Raw genomic sequence first — 19,723 nt, 5'->3', positions numbered from 1 at the left:
TTCCCCTTTTTTCTTTAAACATATACCCTCATCAAATCACCTCAATTAGCATTATCATTTCCTTAATCATCTGAAGCTTATTTCTCTAATTATCTGAAACCACCCGTGCTGCCTAAGAATTGTGACCTTCCTTTCCAAACTGATCTGTGACCTTACACATACAAATCTATGTCTTGCACAACACACCGCCTATACCATACCGTCCTAAGGTAAACATGAGAACTTCATATCCATTCCGAGCCGCACGTAACTACGTACTCAACTAGCCAAGAATTTTTCTATTAAACCTCAGCTGGGAGAAAATCACTATACTTCCCATGCTCTTCATGCCCGTGGTAAAATACACACCTCTAACCATGGTAGAATCATCGAGAACTTTCTGAATTCCATTCACACAACACAAAACCGTCAGAACTGAATCCTTCTAACTCAACCAAGCTACGCAGGCCACTAAAACCCAAGAGCATTGTCGCTAAACACCTATATAAACTCATTACCTCATAAGCATCCAAAGAACTAATCATGTCCTTACCACACGGATCCGGGTCACTACCAAGCTATCCTATCTATCTGAGTTCCCTTCTGACTTACCTTCAACTTGATACTCATTCTTACCATAACATCACAATTTCTCAACCCAGACTTATCACATGAGACCCAAACACAAAACCACACCGTCTAAGATTCATAAGCCGCTGAATACTCTCTTAAATATTCCCAAAAGACCACCTTCAAAATACTTTACTCTGAAGAGACTTCCTACGAATCTAAATCCGTTACCTTTACCTTCCTGATGCTGATACATAAAATCCTATAATTAATACAGAAAATACCACAAGTCTTGACATCTTCCATGAAAACTCAGTTCCTAGCCACACATACAACTTGAATATACCCAATTGTTACATGTAAAATCTTGAACACATTAGAACTATTCTCGACAGTCATTCACTCTACTCAAACTGAAATTAGCCTGATCAAACAAATAGAACCACCCACACCTCAATAGCACCCCCAACACCGCAGAGTGTAACCTCATCCTAGAACAACCAAGCAATTTCCTGCTCTATGCATCGAGCATCCATTACCATCAACAACTCAAGACATGCCGTGATTCTCATACACCTATGAAGAATGACATAACCTTTGTCAAAAGTTTTCCTTTACTCGAGCCATCATCGGTCTAGCTCTTCATAAGCCACAAATGATTCACCAGTACGCCTCACACTGGAAACAACACAGCACATAACCATGCAATCAACTCATCAATAGCGGACTCCCCCACTTGGCTCGAAGCCATAGACCAAAACACACACGATAACTCGTAACGCATATACTTTATTGCTGCCATAATACCATAGTGAGATTTAAACGCAATCCTTCATAAGCTCGTGAAGCACAGACCATCTGGTACTTTGAATCTTCTGCAATCTCACATTCATCCTCGCAACGGTCAAGCCCACTCTCTTAAGTGTCCCAAATTTAAATTTTCAACACTTATATTTCACTTGTAAATGAGATCTTCTAACAAACAACATGAGAACACTCCGTAGGATGCGTGCATACGAACGCGTGGAAAGAATTCCAAGAGTTAATTTACTAAACCAAGGATGCACGATAAGAATTCAAGAATGTGAAGTTTTTCCTAAAGGTTATGTAGCCTCCCGAGGATAAGTACAGACGTCTCAGTACCGATCCGTGAGACTCTACTAAACTTGCTCATGACTCGTGAGACCTATGTAACCTAGCCTTTGATACCAACTTATCATTACCCCAAGTCGGACCCAGTCGTGATGGCGCCTCTCATGAAGACAAGGCCAGCCGACACAATTCCCAAATCAACCATTTTCCATTAAAAGTTTTTTTATACCGTTTATAAACCAATAATCTCATAATGAACATTTAAAAGAAAAATGCGGAATAACTATACAAGCCCGACATCAGGGTGTCACTAGTCATGAGCATCTACCAAGGTCTGAATACAACAACAACAGTCAAAAGTGCACTAAGTACAGTAATGAAAATGAGAGGAAGGAAGTAGTGCTGCGAACATCGTGCAGCCTCCTTGCTAACTTTGATGACTCCACATCTTAGCAATCAACACCCGCTACAGGGTTCCGAAATACCTGAATCTACACACGAGGTGCAAGGAGTAATGTGAGTACACCAACCCAGTAAGTAATAGGAGTAAATAAAGACTGAGCAGTAGGAAATGATGAATCCACAAATATGATAACTCAATAAGCCCAACAGGCTTTCAATCAGTATAAGAGTCAAATGTCTCATTTAAAATCCAGTTTTTGGTAAAGATCATTTAAAATTCTATCCAACAATTTCAGTAGGGGTTTGATACCATTTATAATAAAAGAGATGAAAACCATAATCGGCCCATCGGGCAAAAACTTAGTTCGTATACAGCCCCTCTGACATAACTGAAATTCACAACCCTTTTCGTAACTTAAAAACTTCAGTTTAAAGGAAAGATTATTTAAAACATTTGTTCAACATTTTCAATAGAGGCTCGATCTAAAGATGAGTGAAAGCACTAATTAAATCAACATATTCAATAGAAACTCGCTTTAAGGAAGAGTGAAAAATAGTAAGTTCATAAACAGGCCCCTCAGGCAAAGCATCACTCATGTACTTTTATATCTATAGACCCTCGGGCAAGCCTTTCAATCACACGTGCAACCCAATCCATATATCGCTGCGGCGTGCAGCCCGATCCATATATATAGTCGACTGCGCTCACTGGGGGTGTGCAGACTCCGGAGGGGCTCCTACAGCCCAAGCGCTATATCGTTGCGGCGTGCAGCCCGATCCAACATATCGCTGCGGCGTGCAGCCCGATCCATATATATATAGAATCCTCACAACCAAGCCCTCAGCTTCTCTCAGTCATTAACCTCACAATCAGACCCTCGGTTTATCTCAGTCATCAACCTCATGATCACTCAGACCATCAGTAAAACAGGGAACTCAGCCCAAACAGTTATCACATTTTTAAGAAATAAAGTGATAAAACCAGGTTTAAACAATAAACATGTAAAACATTACTGAGGATATGCTTTCAAAACAAATAGAGTGAGTAAAAATACTGAAAGTGCCCCTAAGGGTCTCAGCAGGTCGGCACAAGGCCTCAAACATGGCATACAGCCCAAAATATAATATAAATCTCTAGAACATGGAATATTATAAGATTTCAAATCAAATATGTGACTTAACAGTCGTACGGGATGGTCCATGTTACAATTCCCAATGGTGCACCACTCCACGGTCGTCAACTAGCGTGTGCGTCACCTCAAAGTAACACAACGATATGTAATCCGGGGTTTCAAACTCTCACGACAGTATTTACAATCATTACTTACCTCGAACCGGCTAAATCTCTAACCCGCGACGCTTTTTCCCCTCGAATCGGCCTCCACGCGCGTCGAATCTATGCAAAATTAGGACGAGTATGTCAACATATGCTAAGGAAGCAAATCCCAAGCGAAAACAATCAACAAAGGGCACAAATCCCAAAATTACAAAAACCCGACCCCCAGGCCCACATCTTGAAAGTCAGAAATTTTTACATCAATAGATTCTTCATCTCCCCACGAGTCTATGCATATCAAGAATACCAAAATCGGAGTTCAAATGACCCCTCAAATCCTCATTTTAAGGCCTCTTAAGCTCACACCCTAATCCCCCATTTTAATCTTTGATTTCCCCAATTTCTAGCTCTAATCCATGAAATAATAGCATAGGAACGAGTTTTAGGTCTAAATTTCTTACCTCAGTGATATTCCCTTGAAATGCCTCTTTCAAATCGCCCCAAAATCTCCAAGGTCGAAGTCAACAATGGTGGAATAGCTCACTTTCGTAAAATGAAATAACTTATATGTTCTGCCCAGGCCTTTCCGCATCTGTTGTCCTTCAACCGCATATGCAGTACTGCATTTACGGTTAAGTCTTCCGCTCCTGCGGGAGTCACTAATCTAGCATAAATCGCATTTGCGACCATATTTCCGCTTCTGCGACATCGCAGATGTGGTCTCCTTACCGTTTCTGCGGTCTCAGCCCACCTGGCCATTTTTCGCTTCTGCGATAAATCCTCTGCATCTGCAACTCCGCAGATGCGGCCATCCCGACCGCTTCTGCGGTCCCCGACATTCTTCCACGATCCGCTTCTGTGGCCATTACATCGCATATGCGGCGCCGCACCTGCGGCCCCCAAACCGCAGGTGCGAAAATACCAGAAGCAGCAATATCAACTGCTGCAACAAGATTCCAACCTCTCCGGCAACCATCCGAAATCACCCCGAGGCCCCTGGGACCTCAACCAAAAGTACAAACATAACCCAATACCTTATACAAACTTGTTCCAATCATTAAAACACTTCAAACAACATCAAATCAAATAAAACACCTCGGATTCAAGCCAAACTTTCTAAATTTTGCTTTTGATCAAAAACCCAACCAAACCACGTCCGAATGACCTGAAATTTTGCACACATATCCTAAATGATGCAACAGAACTATTGCAACTTCTGGAATTCCATTCTGACCTCTATATTAAAATCTCGCCTATCCATCGGAAAACGCCGAAATCTCAATTTCGCCAATTCAAGCCTAAACCTTCCACGGACTTCCAAAATGCATTCCGATCATGCTCCTAAGTCCCAAATCACCTAATAGAGATAACCAAATCATAAAAATTCTGATCCGAGAACATCTACAAACAAGTCAAATCTTGGTCAAACCTTTCAAATTACAAGCTTCAAACTGAGAATTGTTCATCCAAATTTCATGTCAATTACCCTAAAAACCAAAACAAACAATTTACATGAGTCATAATACATCACACGTGGCAAGTCATGCCCGAGAACTGGCAAGCAAAGTGAAAAACTCAAAACAACTGGTCGGGTTGTTACACTGTGCAGATTGCTAAGCGCTTAGAATATATACACAAGTAGGAGAGAGAGGAGAGGGATGCCAAGAGGCTCTATGATTCAGGGGGCTTTAGTAGTGCCTCAGTTGGAGTCTAGGGGCATCATAATAGAGGACGTTCTTTCAAGCATGTTCAATCAACTCATCAGGTTCCTCATGGTTTTTCAGTCAGCCATGGTTCATACAATAGTTACCTAGTCCAGCCTTCTTTCAGTGCATTGCCAGCACAATGCTCATACGGTGCTCTGTCAGGGTTCTTCAAACGCATATTCAGGTTCTTAGGGGTAGTAATAGAGCCAGCAACCTCGCCAGATGAGGGGTTGTTTTGACTGTGGAGACTTAAGACATCTCAAGAGGGATTGTTCCAGGCTTCTGAGCAGTGTACCACGTTAGGTCACCCAATCATGGGCATCAACTACACCACCCGTACAAATATATAAGGGTGGAAGCCAGTATGTTCGAGGTCTTCCTAGAGGGGGGTCAATCAGGTAGAGGACACGCCCGTTGTTATGTATTCTCGACTAGGCCATAGGCTATTGCTTTAGATGTTGAGATCACAAATATTGTTTCAGTGTGCCACATGGATGGCTCGATATTATTTGATCCTGGTTCTACTTATTCTTATGGGTCATCATACTTTGCTTCTTGTCTGGATATTCCACGTGATTCTATTGATGTTACTATTTATGTGTCCACGCATGTGGGGGATCTTATTATTATGGATTGAATCTATCGATCTTGTATGGTCACTATTTGTGGTTATGAGATGAGGGTGAACCTGTTGTTATTTGATATGGTGGATTTTGAGGTGATCTTATGTATGGATTGGTTATCTCTATATCATATTATTCTTGATTGTCACGCTAAGACTGTGATGTTGCATGTGCCATGCATACCGATGTTGTAATGGAGAGGTTCTTTAGGTAACATTCCTAGTATAGTATGTCTTCTCTAAAGGCTCAACTAATGGTTGAGAAGAGGTGTTTGGCATATCTGGCTTTTGTGAGAGATGTCAGTGCTGATACTCTTACCATAGATTTAGTCCCCACAGTGAGAAACTTTCCAGATGTATTTCTTGCAGACCTACTGGGCATGTCACCCGATAGAGATATTGATATTGGTATTGACTTGGCATAGGACGCTCAGCCCATATCTATTCCACTGTATCGCATGGATCATGTTGAGTTGAAAGAGTTAAAGGAGTAATTGCATACGTTGTTGGATAAGGGTTTCATTCAGCCGAGTATTTCTCCTTGGGGTGCACTGGTGTTATTTGTGAAGAAGAAACATGGTTCCATGAGGATGTGTATTGATTACCCACAATTGAACAAGGCTACCATAAAAAACAAGTATACACTGCATCGCATTGATGATTTCTTTGATTAGATTCAGGGTGTCAGGGTATTCTCGAAGATTGGCTTGAGATTGGGGTATCATCAGTTGAAGATTAGAGCTTCAGACTTTCCTAAGATGACTTTCAAGACTCGCTACGAGTGTTGTGAGTTCTTAGTGATGTCTTTTGTCTTGACAAAATGCCCCAGCACCTTTCATGAATTTGATGAATAATGTATTCAAGACTTATTTGGATTCTTTATCATTATGTTCATTGATGATATCTTCGTACATTTATATTGTAGGGAGGAGCACGAGCAGATTTTGAGGATAGTGCTTCAGAGTCTGAGGGAGAAGAAATTGCATACCAAGTTCTCTAAGTGTGAGTTTTGGTTGGATTTAGTAGCATTTTTGGGCCATGTGGTGTGTAGTAATGGGGTCAAGGTGGATCTGAAGAAAATTGAGTCAGTTCAGAGTTAGCCTAGACCTTCTACAGCTACGCAGGAGGTTTTTAGGTTTACCTGGTTATCAGTTCAGAGTTAGCCTAGACCTTCTATAGCTATACGGGAGTTTCTTAGGTTTTGATAGTTACTATCATTTCTTTGTGTAGGGGGGTTCTCGTCTACTGTAACTCCATTTCCCAAGTTGACTCAGATGGATGCTCTATTCAGATGGTCTAATGAGTGTGAGGAGAGCTTTCAAAAGCTCAAGACTTCTTTGACAACAGCTTCAGTTTTGGTATTGCCCTCGGGATCGGTGTTGTACAATGTTTATTATGATGCTTCACGCGTTGGCTTTAGTTTTATGTGGATTCAAGACAGTAGAGTTACTGCATATACATTGCGCCAGTTGAATCCTCATGAGAAAAATTATCCAGTTCATGATATTGAGTTAGCAAATATTGTACGCGCGCTCAAGATTTGGAGGCATTTTTTATATGGCATGTCTTGTGAGGTTTATACTAATCATCAAAGTCTTCAGCATTTGTTTAGGGAAAATGATATGAATTTTGAGGCAGCAAAGGTGGTGGAATTGTTGAAGGATTATGATATCACTATCTTGTATTATCCAGGTAAGGCTAATGTGCTAGCGAATGCATTAAGAAGAAAAGCAGAGATTACGGGGAGTTTGGCATTCATTTCAGCTATGGAGAGGCCTTGGGCTATGGATATTCAAGCATTGGCCAATAGATTAGTGATATTAGATATTAGCCTATAAGAGACCCTGCCTATGTTGTTTCGTAGTCATCCTTGTTTAAGCGCATTAAGGATCACATGTATGATGATCCTCTTCCTTCAAAACACAGTCAGCACATTGGTGCTAAGGAGGTGACTATTGGTGATGATGGTTCATTGCAACTTCAGGGTCGGATTTGCATTCCTAATGTTGATGGCTTGAGAGAGTTGATTCTTGCGGAGGCGCACAGTTCGTGGTATTCTATTCATCCAAGGGTTACAAAGATATATCATAATTTGAAGCAGCATTATTAGTGGAGGAGGATGAAGAAGGAATTTATTGGGCATGTTTCATGGTGTTTGAACTGTCAACAGGTCAAGTATGAGCATCAAAACCTGGGTGGTTTGCCTCAGAAGATTGATATACCGGATTGGAAGTGGAAGCGCATTAATGTGGACTTTGTGGTAGAGTTGCCATGGACTTTGAGGAAGTTTGATGCCATATGGGTCACTATATATCAGTTGACTAAGTCAGCGCATTTCATTTCGGTTATGACTTCCTACACTTCAGAGCAGTTAGATCTATATCAAGGAGATTGTTCGTTTTTATAGTGTACCTATTTATATCATCTCGGATTGCGGCACTCTGATCATTTTGCATTGGAGAGTTGTTTAGAGTTAGATGGGTACGCAGGTAGAGATGACTAGTGCATGTCACACTTAGACGGATGGGCAGTCTGAGCGGACCATTCAAATCTTGGAGGATATGTTAAGAGCATGTGTCACTGATTTCGAAGGCTAGTGGGATCAGTTTCTACTGAAATTTTCCTACAATAACAGCTACCAGCCTAGTATTCAGATGACTCTATATGAGGCCTTATATGGGATGCATTGTCATTCTCTGGTTGGTTGGTTCGAGCAAGGTGAGGTTAGAACGTCTGGTACATATTTGTTTTAGTATGCATTAGAGAAGGTGAAGTTGATTCAGGAACGACTTTGTACAGTAGTCCAGCTAGAAGATTTATATTGAAAGGACAGTTCATGATGTGTCTCTCATGAAAGGTGAGAAGGTTCATCTTAGAGTTTCTCCTATGATAGGCGTGATGAGATTCGAGAAGAGGGGCAATTTGATTCCTCGATACATTAGTCCATTTAAAGTTTTGGAAAGAGTGGTTGAGGTGGCTTACGGGCTTGCTTTTCCACCCATCTTGTCGGAAATTCATCTAGTGTTTCAAGGTTTCCATGCTTCATAAATACCAAGAGGATCAGTCACATGTGTTGGATTTCAGCTCGGTGTAGTTGGATGAGAATTTGGCTTATGGAGAGGAGTCAGTGGCCATTTTGGATAGGTAGGTTTGAAAGCTGAGATCGAAAGATATTTCATCAATGAAGGTTCAGTGGAGAGGCCAATCGGTCGAGGAGGTGACTTGGGAGACCGAGCATGATATGCGGAGTAGATATCCTCATCTTTTTGTCATTCTAGGTATGATTCTAAACTCATTCGAGGATGAATAACTGTTTACGATAGGGAGAATGTTATGATCAGGCCGATCAGTTTGTGTATTTGAGCCTCGTTCCCCAATTTGATTCTTCTCGTATGTATGTTTGCTATTTTGTGACTTGCAAGATTGGATAGTTTGGTTGCGTGATGTTTTGAGAGTCATTGGGGGCATTTAGTCTCATTTTAGATGCTTTAGTGGTTAAGAGTTGACCAATGTTTGACTTCATAGTAGACGATCTCAGATTAGTGATTTGATGGTTCCATTAGGTTTATATGATAATTTTTTACTTAGGCGTATGTCAGGATATGGATTTGCAGATTCCTAGGATGTTTTGGCACTATTGCCGAAAGTTAGAAATTTAAAAGTTTGGAGAGTTCATAGGTTTGACCAGGAGTTGACTTTGATGATATGACTTGGTTTTGTTGTTTCGGGTCTTGGATTAGGTTCATTTAGTGATATGTAACTTGTGTCCAAAGTTTGGTTCGAAACCAAAATGTGTAGGCATGGTTCGGACATGTTTGTGGAAGTTTGAAGGTTTGGAACTTAAGAGATTGCCCTTGATCATCAATTCTTGGTTTTGAGTAAGGTATTAGGACTTGTTGGTATAGTTGGACGGGATCCCAGGAGGCTCGACTGTGTTTCGGCTTGATTTCAGACTATTTTTAGTGTTATTGGCAAGTCTGGTGCTGGTGAGTCACACATGCGGAGCTTTGATTGTAGGTGTGAAGTCGCATATGCGAGTGTTGAGGTTGTTGACGCAAAGATGTTGAGGCCTGGGAGATGGGCTGCTTCTGCAAGATATTAGACGCAGGTGCAATGTCGCACTTGTGAGGCTGAGGTCTACACCTGCAAAGGTAGGCCTTAAGATAGAAGAGCGCAAAAGCGCAAGGGAGTCGCGCATGCGTAGGCCGCGCCTACGGGGTTTTGTCACACCTGTGTTGTCGTAGATGTGTGATGTTAAGCACCTGTGTGAGGGATCGGTGTTTCTAGTGAAGCTCTTAGATGCGAGATGTTTATTGGAGAAGCTACAGTGGGGGTTGCATGTGCGAGAGGCTTGGTAGAATACTTTAAGTCGATTTTTGACCAATTTTCCACTATTTTGAATGTTGGAGCTCTCTTAGAGGCGATTTTTGGGGTGATTTTCATCAGTACTTTGTGGATGAGTAATTCTCACTTGGATTTGATTGTATATCTTGAATTCCCAGGGATTTATACACTTTAATCATGATATTTGGGAGGAATATTTGGGGGTTTTGCCTTACAACTTAAGAGGATGAATTTTGGGGATTTGAGGGTTGATTTGGACTTGGGTTTGGAATTTTATCATATATTTGGACTTGTGGGGTTATGGGTAGCCAGTGTAAGGCCCCGTAAAAGTTAGCCAAGGATTTGAGGTTTTATGGTGCCCAAGTTAGCTAATGTGTGTTTGGAAGGTTGTATATAATTTTTCGCGACGAGTTTTCTCGCCGCAGTACGGACTTTTTTGGGTTGTGTGATGCATTGTGGAGTTGGTGAAACTTTTTGCAAATATGGCATTTTTATGGTCCATTATGTGACCGCAAAACCATCATGTATTGAACCAGGAGACGCTAGATTTTGAGGGCCAATTTGCAGGCCAATGTGCGACTGCAGATCCGTTTCACGAACCGCATATCCATCGCATATCAGCGTGGGAAATTTCGGAAGGATATTTTGCAATCCAATATGAGACCATAGAATCAGTCGCAAACTTGAATAGACCGGCCTAGATTTTGGAGACTATTTCGCAAATCGCACATCCTTTCTTCGGTGCATTCTACGATCACGGATTTGGTTCGAATGGTCATTTTTGAGAATTTTCTAACCCGATCCCATTTTAATAAAAGGCATCCTGGGTCATTTTGGAAGGCATAAGAGGACATCTTAGAGTGAGGGGAGTAACTTATATAGAGAGGGAGAAATCCCAACATTTCTACTCTTCAAATTCTTTCTCAAAGCATGGTAATTCAAGAAGGAAAGCTCGCAAGTCTTATACTAAAGAGGTAAGACCTTATCTCTAGCTCACATGCAATGTCCTATCATGCCTTTATGAGTAAGATTTTACTATTTTGGGGTTTATAGGGTGGTGAGCGAAAGCCTAAGACATCTAATTCGAAAGTTGGGGTGTATAAGAAGAATGTGAGGTGTGGTTCTTGATTTGGGGGTGTGTTATTGGGCATGCATGTATCGAAGAAGGTGATATGGAGGTTGTTGGACAATTATGGGTAGATAGTCATTTGAAATTGATTGTGGAGTGAAAGAATTCTATTATAGAACCTCGTAGTCGAATTTGCACACTTAAGGTATGTTTGGTATGAAGAAAAATATTTTTCACGGAAAATATTTTCCCGGAAAATGAATGTTTTTATCACTTATTTCACTTGTTTGGTTGATGAGTGAAAAACTTTTTTCAAAAATATTTTCTACTGTTTGGTTAGATAGTCACAAAATATTTTTTATGTTACTCTCATCACCCACTTCCCTCAAATCCCCATGTTTCGTGTGCTCCCCCTCCCTCACCCCCCAAATACCCAACATTAAATATATGCTCCATAACTAAAAATAAAATACTCTTTTTTTGGTTGAAAAGGAAAGTACTCTTTCTACAACATTAAAAAAAATATTCATTTTGTTGAAATAAAAGAAAATAATTTTTCTACATCATGAAAAAAATTACTCATTTTGTTAAAATAAAATAAAATAATTTTTACTATATCATTTTGTTGAAATGAAAGAGAGAAAATGATATCATGAAAAGAAATTATTTTTTGGTTGAAATGAAAGAAAATGCGTTTTACTACATCATTGTTGAAATGAAAGAAAATATATTTTTTACATCATGAAAAGAAAGTACTTCTTTTGCTGAAATGAAAGAAAATACCTTTCGTACATCATGAAAAAAACATACTCATTTTATTGAAATAAAAGAAAATACTTTTTCGATGTCACGACCCGATCGTGATGGTGCCTATCGTGAAACTAGATCAGCTAACACAACTCCCAAATCAACCGTTTTCTGATAAAAGTTATTTTTATACCATTTATAAACAATAATTCTCATAATGAATTTTTTGAAGAAAAGTGCGGAATAATTACACAAGCCCGATATCGGAGTGTTACTAGTCATGAGCATCTACCAAGGTCCGAATACAACCAGAGTCTAAAAATATACTAAACACAATAATTAAAATGAGAGGAAGGAAAGCAGTGCTGCGAACGTCATGCAGCCACCTTGCTAACTCCGACGACTCCGCCTCTGAGCAATCAACATCCGCTACCGGGTTCCGAAATACCTGAATCTGTACACGAGGTGCAGGGAGCAATGTGAGTACCCCAACCCAGTAAGTAATAAGAGTAAATAAAGACTGAGCAGTAAGAAAACACGTCAACCACGTCATAGCACCACAGTGATTACAACATGTTCCCAAATCAGGATACCATTTAAATCATTTCTTAAACTCCCAACTTTAGTAAAAATCTTTTAAAATTTATCTTTCTAACCTTTTCAATATAGGTTTAATGAAATATATATATAGTGGAAGTCATGAAAATCATAATCTGCCCCTCGGGCAAAACATAGTTCGTATACAGCCCCTCGGCAAAATAGAAATTTATACCCATTTCATAACTTAAAAACTTCAGTTTGAATGAAAGTTGTTTTAAAGCGTTTGCTCAACATTTTCAATAGAGGCTCGATATAAATATGAGTAAAAGCAGTAATTAAATCAACATATTCGATAAAAACTCACTTTAAGGAGAAGTGAAAAAATAGTAAGTTCATAAACAGGCCCCTTAGGCAAAGCATCACTCATGTACATGTATACCTATAGCCCCTTGGGCAAGCCTCCCAGTCACTCATGACTCACTCTTACCGGTCAGTGCTCACACTCAGCACTCACACTCAATAGGTACTATATAGTAACCGTCGCGACACGCAGCCCGATCCATATATCGCTGCGGCGTGCAGCCCGATTCATATATCTTGTCGATGGCGCTCACTGGGGATGTGCAGATTCTGGAGGGGCTCCTACAGCCCAAGCACTATATCGCTGCGACGTGCAGCCCGATCCAACATATCGCTGCAGCGCGTAGCCCGATCTACACACACACACACACACACACACACACACACACACACACACACACACAAATATATATATATATATATATATATATATATATATATATATATATATATATATATATATTGTTGCGGCGTGCAAGGCCCTCGGCCTCTCTCAGTCATTAACCTCACAATCAAACTCTCGGTCTATCTCAGTCATCAACCTCACAATCAGACCATCGGTCTATCTTAGTCATCAACCTCACAATTGCTCGGGCCATTAGTAAATCAGGGAACTCAGCCCAAACAGTTTTCACATTTTAAGATGTAAAGTGACAAAACCAGATTTAAACGATAACAGGTAAAACATGACTAAGGATATGCTTTCAAAACAAATAGAGTGAGGAAAAGTAGTGAAAGTGCCCCTAAGGGTCTTAACAGATCGGCACAAGGCCCGAAACATGGCATACAGCCCAAAATATAATATCAATCTCTAAAATATGGAATATCATAAGATTTTAAATCAAATACGCGACTTGACAATCGTACGGGTGTTGATACCCAATTTTTTCCTGTATATTTTGAATATACAAAATACTTTCAAAATAGCATATATATGCATATATAAGCATGTCCCAGGTTTTTATTATTTTTTCCATAATTTTAAGGTTTTAAATTGATTTATTTTCTCCCTTTTTATCCATAAAATCTCCAATAATTATTTCCAAAATTATTGTTTTGATAATTCATCTATTGGATTTCTATATTTATGCCAAAATATGGCTAAGGTAATCCTTACATATTTTTATAATTACATTTAGTATTTTTAAAGCTAAATTGCACATAATTGCAATATTAGCCGTTTTAAGGTTTAATTAGGTTTTATATGCATAAAATTGGATCATGTATTTTTAAATTGCTAATTATGTATTGTAAATAATTTTAGCATTTTTTAAATTATTTTTAGAAATTATTTACTATTTTTTATAAATTTAATGGGGAAAATGGCTATTTAACTTATAGCCAAAATTGGCTTTCAAATCTAGCCTAAATCAAACAGACCCCCAACCCAATTAAAAAAAACCACCGGACCCAAGCCTAAACCCAAGCCATACCCAACCCACCTACCCCATTCAATCTTGACTGTTGATCATTCAGATCAACGGTCCCCATTCCCCTTCCTAAATTAAACCCAAACGACCCCCCCCCCCCAAACCCTCTCATTCTTCATTCACTCAACTGACTCACATCTCTCTCTCTCTATCTTTGGTTCTCTCTAGAACCTTCTCCCCTCCCCTCCTCTCCGATGAACCTTATCCACTTTCTCCGGCCATCTCCCTGCCTGAATCCATGGTGGTCTCACCACCTACTAGCCTTATGGCTCCCTCTTGAACATGTGTCATTGTTTTGAGGCCTTCAAGTGAACTAGAGGCGGTTCACTTGCCTCCCATGGTTTCCCATGCCATTTTCCTGCCATCCATGGCCGTTCGAGTAAGATCTGTGACTTTTCTGGCTAATACCGGTAACTTTTCAAGGTTTTCTCACCTTCTCTGGGTTCCCGAAACCCTAACCCTAAAGATTTTCCGATTTTCTTTTAAATCTGTCTTAGATCTGTGTATATTATGAGCTTTTGATGTTTTCCTTAAAGGTTTTTTTTCGATTTTTTCAAAGTGGCCCTTCGTCTTCAAGATTAAGGTTTCTTAACCTCTTTTAAAAGACTTCTCCTCTGATTTTCAGTTTGTCATATGATTTTACTATGTTTAAACGGTTTTATTTATGTTTTTCTTCTACTTGATTCATCATGTGGAAAACCCTAATTATTTTAGTTTTATCCGGGGTTCTAGAATTGTGTTTGCTTATGTGATTTGTATGTATACCTGTTTCGATTAATTTCTCTATGATTAGACATTTATTTTTGTTTATCTTGACCGATTCTAAGTTCTTACTGCTTTTAATTCAACTCTGTTAAAAACCCTAATCTCTTAAAGGTTTTCTCCACTTGTTACTTTGAGTCTTAAAGGTTTTCTTAACTTGCTTCTGTATGTTGGCCTGACCTTCTTTACATGTTTCTGTGTGTTAGATAGTTTCTTCACTCTGGTTTTATGTGTTAACTATAACTACTTGACTTTGTTAAAGTTTCTGTTGACCACCATGCTTTGAATGGGTTCCTTTTTTGGTATTGATTCCTTAGCCTACTCGTGTCCCTTCTGTATGATTATGTTCATCTAGTTTATTCCTCTTTTGCTTCCTTTTATCGATATGGCTGACCTTGCATGTCTGATACGCATGTTCATTCTTCTCCATTTATATGTCGAAGTGCAAAATCATGACTTCCTCTTTGTTGATCCTGATTTCCTTAAGTTACGGTTTGATTGCAAGGTTTTCTTATAAACCCCTAAAATTTTACTTGATTGTTTAAGTTGATTGATTCCATTCCCTTATTTGTTGTGGTGCTTCATTCTTGCTGAATCCTTTCCCCAAATTAGTGTATTCTGTACTTATACTCAATCATATGCACTATGCTTTTACTACCCCTTATATGGTAAAAACAAATCTTTCTCAAAAGAGATTTTCTTTCCTTATTTATCCCTGTTAGTATTCGTTTAAGCTGTAATTCCTTGATTAAAGGAAGTACTTGGATTAATTGGATTCTAATTGTGATTACTTTCATAGTTGTGCTAAGAATTTACTTGTTACCTTATCTTCTACCTATTTTCAAAGCTATAAATACCCTAAGTCTTTCATTAACAAGACACGAGACTTGGCTTTCAAAAAACCCTCTCTTACTTAAAAGATTCTGTGTTATTCCACTACTATTGGCCGGCTGCAAGCCAAGGCTAATCATCTACAAACCTTGGTTCTTTCATTTGCTTACTTCTATCTTCACCGGTATGTCCTAGTTTAATTTAAAGTCTCAACAACAATATGTTTCTATCCCTGCTTCAGTTTCTTTTATTTCTGACCTGCTTTTACTTGGGTTTTGTTGTGAGGTTTATATATAAGCATGCTGATATGATTTCATATGATTCAAACATGCCTTGTCAATCACTCATTGTGTACTTACCATCTCTTGAATCCCAAATCCCATATCCCTTATCTATGTGCTTCATGACTAGTTTGTGATTATGCCAGTGACCAGCTATATCTGAGCATATCCCTACCAGTCCTAATATTCTATTGAAGTCAGGTGTCTGTAGTCAATATATATGTAATCCCAAATCCCTTTTGCCCCTCATGTGTGATTACTGAATTCATTCACTTGTTGTGTGTGGTCTTACCATAGAGTGTTTGAACTCTGTCTTGCTAATACAACTGCTTTCAATCATCTTTGTTACTGATTGCTTTCAAAAATGGACCTATTAGTCCAGTTTTTACTATACTCCTACATGGGCCCTGCACTTTCACTATACTCTTAGAATACTAGGTTTTGCCCCTTTTGTGTGAGCCTTGCCTTGGGACCCTTGAGCTCCCTCTGAACTTGGACACATGAAAGCTAGCCTTCCCATACTGCACCTACTCTGTCTTGGCTACGAAATCTGGGTGTGAGTACTGCCCGGGATCCCTTGAGATCCTTAGGGAACTCTGACACACCTAGATGTGAGGAAAAGCTATGAAACAAGTTTGGCACTTGAGGTGATTGATTACATAACTCTGAGAGGAAGTCTTAATCAGGCTTCCTATAGTGTAACTTCTTGTTTTTGTTATGTAATTCATTTCAACGTTGGTCTTTAATAACTTGTTGTAAATAAGTATTAGGGTTGACTAGTGAAAATGGAAGGGGTAAATATGCATGTTGTAGTTGTTATGGGTAGAAAACATGTTATTAGGTTTATGTTCATAGTTGAGCAATAGAAACCATGCTTAGGGTTCATACATGCATTAGAAATCATGCTCTTAGGTCTCATGTTTATTGTTTCATCATGTGCACCTTTACAAAAATCATGTGTTAAAATCTGCTAATAATTAGCACTTTACTATTATGTTCTACGCTGCCAGGTGCATTTAGAAATCCTGCTCTTAGGAAATTCTGCATCATGAGTTTTATACATGCATCTTAGATACCATGTTTTAGGATCTCATTCGTACTTGCATTCACACTTAGTGTAAACTACTGATTATAAAAGAGGTATAAATAGTTTCACACTTGATTATCATGTTTAAAATAACTGGTGATGATATCTGCATTTGTATCAACTGGAACAGCATGTTCTTAGGGTAAAATAATTTCCACACTGTTTCGATAACTCGGAATAACTGTTGCATATTACTTCACACCTAGGCAAGCCTTAGGTAATTGCTTAAATAAAATTAGAATTATCCTTGTTTAATTGCCAGTATGTTAAAATCAGTAGGCAAGCCCGATTCGGACTTGTTTTCTGAGTCATGTAATAAATCTGGTTCTGCTGTTATCACTTAGATACCATGCATAGGATTTACATTCAGGCTTTAATTGTGTATGAGTCATGATGTCTATATGCATTATTTGTGGAGGTATGCCTGAGCCTTCTGTCTGTTTTCTATGTTTTCCTCTTTAAATGCAGTCCTATATGTTCTTGTATGTTGCCTATAATTTTACCTTTAAACCTGAGGGTCCGCCTAGAACCGTCCCCCTTAGGATAGGAGTCCTAAATTCCTCTGGGACTGATAGGAAAGGACGGATAATAGCATGCAATAGAGGTCGAGACCAACCTTCGCTTTAATTACCTTCACGGGGCGGGAAATGAGTAGATATGGATATGATGACCGGTGCGTTAATACCACGTGTTTCCCCTCTTTGAGGAGTGCCATATCGGGTATTGCATTGATATGATCCATATTATAAATAAACCTAGGACACCCCTCTTTACATTCACGAATATGCTTAGATTGTAATTCTTTTCAAAATCTTGCTTTCATTAATTGCTTTTCAAACATCTGTGTTCTTAAACTTAAATCCCCTACTATTTGAGCCATACTTGTTTATTTGCTAGTTGTACAAATTCACAGAAACTGTTTGGCCGGGAACCACACTATTGGATCCTGAGGGGTGCCTAACACCTTCCCTTTAGGATAATTTCAATCCCTTACCCTATCTCCGGTTACCAAATGTAGTTATAAATGAACCCTATAGGTGCCCTAACGCACCTTAAAATCATTAGGTAGCGACTCTTCAAACTTGAAAACCCCTTTCCCAAAAGGAAAGAGTTGTCCCATACAAAATGTCACGAACCCGATTCCTCGGAAGGAAAAAGGGGGTGCAACAGCATGGCGACTCTGCTAGAGAACTTTAGGCTTTTACCATTACAGATTGTTTTTGTGAATTTGTACCCTATGTGCAATTACTTTTTTATTTTCTTTAAGCGTTTAATTTCTTCTTCAAAAGCAAAACTGACATATCTTTCTTGTTTCTTTCCTTTATAACTACTTTAAATTATGAAATTGTTGTATTTATCGCTTTCTTAACATGAAAATATATGTCAACATGCTTTTATTATTGCATAATCATGCTCAACATGATACTCCACTCGTGCCAAACAAATACTATAGCAACGCTTGATGAGTGGTTGCGCCCTTCCTATATCATTACCCCCTAAATTCGGAAAGGCATATTTGCGGTAAAACTAGTCGATCAGTGGTGCAGTCGACAGTTCCGTGCCTTCCCCCTTGAGTTGTCCACTTAAGGGTACCAGTCTAAAACCCCTCATAGAATCATCTATCTGTTTAAATTATGCATGCATTATGGTCAAACCTAGTTGGATCAGTTATGTTGTCCACATAATGATCCTTTAAGATAGCCTTGTCCAAAAGTCCACTGGGTTTCCCTAAATCCTAACGGACATCATCACGTTCTGTGCATTTATTTGGAGAACTAAATGCTTCATGCTAATTGTTGATATTAAATAGTCGAGTCTGGTGGGAGTAAGGGCCTAACCTTGTTTATCTTTCAAAAATATGAGTCACGAAGTCCCCAGATTCGGCATGGTTGCCAACATCCACCCAAGATTGCTAAGCTGGTGGAAAGATTTACATTCTAGTGACAAAAAGCTCGTCAAAAAATATAGGCAATCTACCATCCCTCCTGGAGATCCAGCCTAACAACATGATAATAGAAGTTGCTACCTTATTTTAGGATTTTGAAAGGGCCATGTTCCGCTTTGGGGAGATCGAAATGACACCTTTGCTAGAGGAGATAGGAGGACTGGCTGGTCTAGCGTGGGAAACTCCGGGTTTGCTGATGCCTGAGAACTACACAAGCAAAGGTTTCCTTAAAATGATGGGCTTGAAGAAGAATGCAGAAGTGGTATGCCTGAAGGAATCGTATGTCCCTTTTGACTACTTGTATGAAAGGTACGGTCACAGCAAATCCTACCGTACCTACCCAGACGAGTTGGCCATCACGTCCTTGGTACATATTCATCGTAGGGTGTTCGTCTTCATATTTTGCTTCATGGGTCTGATCGTGTTTCTGATGAAGAAAGGGAGGATCCATACTAGGTTGGCTATGGAAACCATGACCCTAATGGAGGGGATTGGTGGGCAGACATTCAGCAGTGTACCCATGATCATCGCATACATATACTGAGCCTTAGAAAAGTGTCAACAAGGAGCGAGACACTTCGAGGGATGCAATCTACTAATTCAGCTTTGGCTCATGGAACATCTCTAGAAGGGCGAATACCGACAAGAAATTCAGCGAAGGGTCTGGGATGACCACATCG

At 39.4% G+C, this 19,723-nt stretch overlaps 2 protein-coding genes across 2 annotated transcripts; both read left to right on the top strand.

Annotated features, from left to right (window-relative positions):
* The first annotated feature begins 5,877 nt into the window (after positions 1-5,877).
* Positions 5,878-7,485, top strand: LOC142165131 (uncharacterized). Its single transcript, XM_075223751.1, has 3 exons — positions 5,878-6,055; positions 6,878-7,157; positions 7,260-7,485. Exons 1-3 carry the CDS (start codon positions 5,878-5,880, stop codon positions 7,483-7,485), a joined length of 684 nt encoding a protein of 227 aa, XP_075079852.1.
* A 56-nt stretch (positions 7,486-7,541) lies between these two features.
* Positions 7,542-8,054, top strand: LOC142165129 (uncharacterized). Its single transcript, XM_075223750.1, has 2 exons — positions 7,542-7,718; positions 7,818-8,054. Exons 1-2 carry the CDS (start codon positions 7,542-7,544, stop codon positions 8,052-8,054), a joined length of 414 nt encoding a protein of 137 aa, XP_075079851.1.
* The last annotated feature ends 11,669 nt before the right edge of the window (positions 8,055-19,723 follow it).

This window comes from Nicotiana tabacum, chromosome 10 (genome assembly GCF_000715075.1).
Source record: "Nicotiana tabacum cultivar K326 chromosome 10, ASM71507v2, whole genome shotgun sequence".
In the NCBI taxonomy this organism is placed as follows: domain Eukaryota; kingdom Viridiplantae; phylum Streptophyta; class Magnoliopsida; order Solanales; family Solanaceae; genus Nicotiana; species Nicotiana tabacum.
The sequence above is the reverse complement of the archived record's forward strand: the minus strand, read 5'-3'. Positions and strand labels throughout refer to the sequence as shown.

Excerpts from the sequence above, each read along its gene's own strand:
- LOC142165131 (XM_075223751.1), top strand. The coding sequence starts at position 5,878 with ATGTCTTCTCTAAAGGCTCAACTAATGGTTGAGAAGAGGTGTTTGGCA. Across the intron at positions 6,056-6,877 it reads CGATAGAGATATTGATATTG|GGGGGTTCTCGTCTACTGTA; the intron begins GTATTGACTTGG and ends TTCTTTGTGTAG. Across the intron at positions 7,158-7,259 it reads TATCCAGTTCATGATATTGA|GGAAAATGATATGAATTTTG; the intron begins GTTAGCAAATAT and ends GCATTTGTTTAG.
- LOC142165129 (XM_075223750.1), top strand. The coding sequence starts at position 7,542 with ATGTATGATGATCCTCTTCCTTCAAAACACAGTCAGCACATTGGTGCT. Across the intron at positions 7,719-7,817 it reads GGTATTCTATTCATCCAAGG|GTCAAGTATGAGCATCAAAA; the intron begins GTTACAAAGATA and ends AACTGTCAACAG.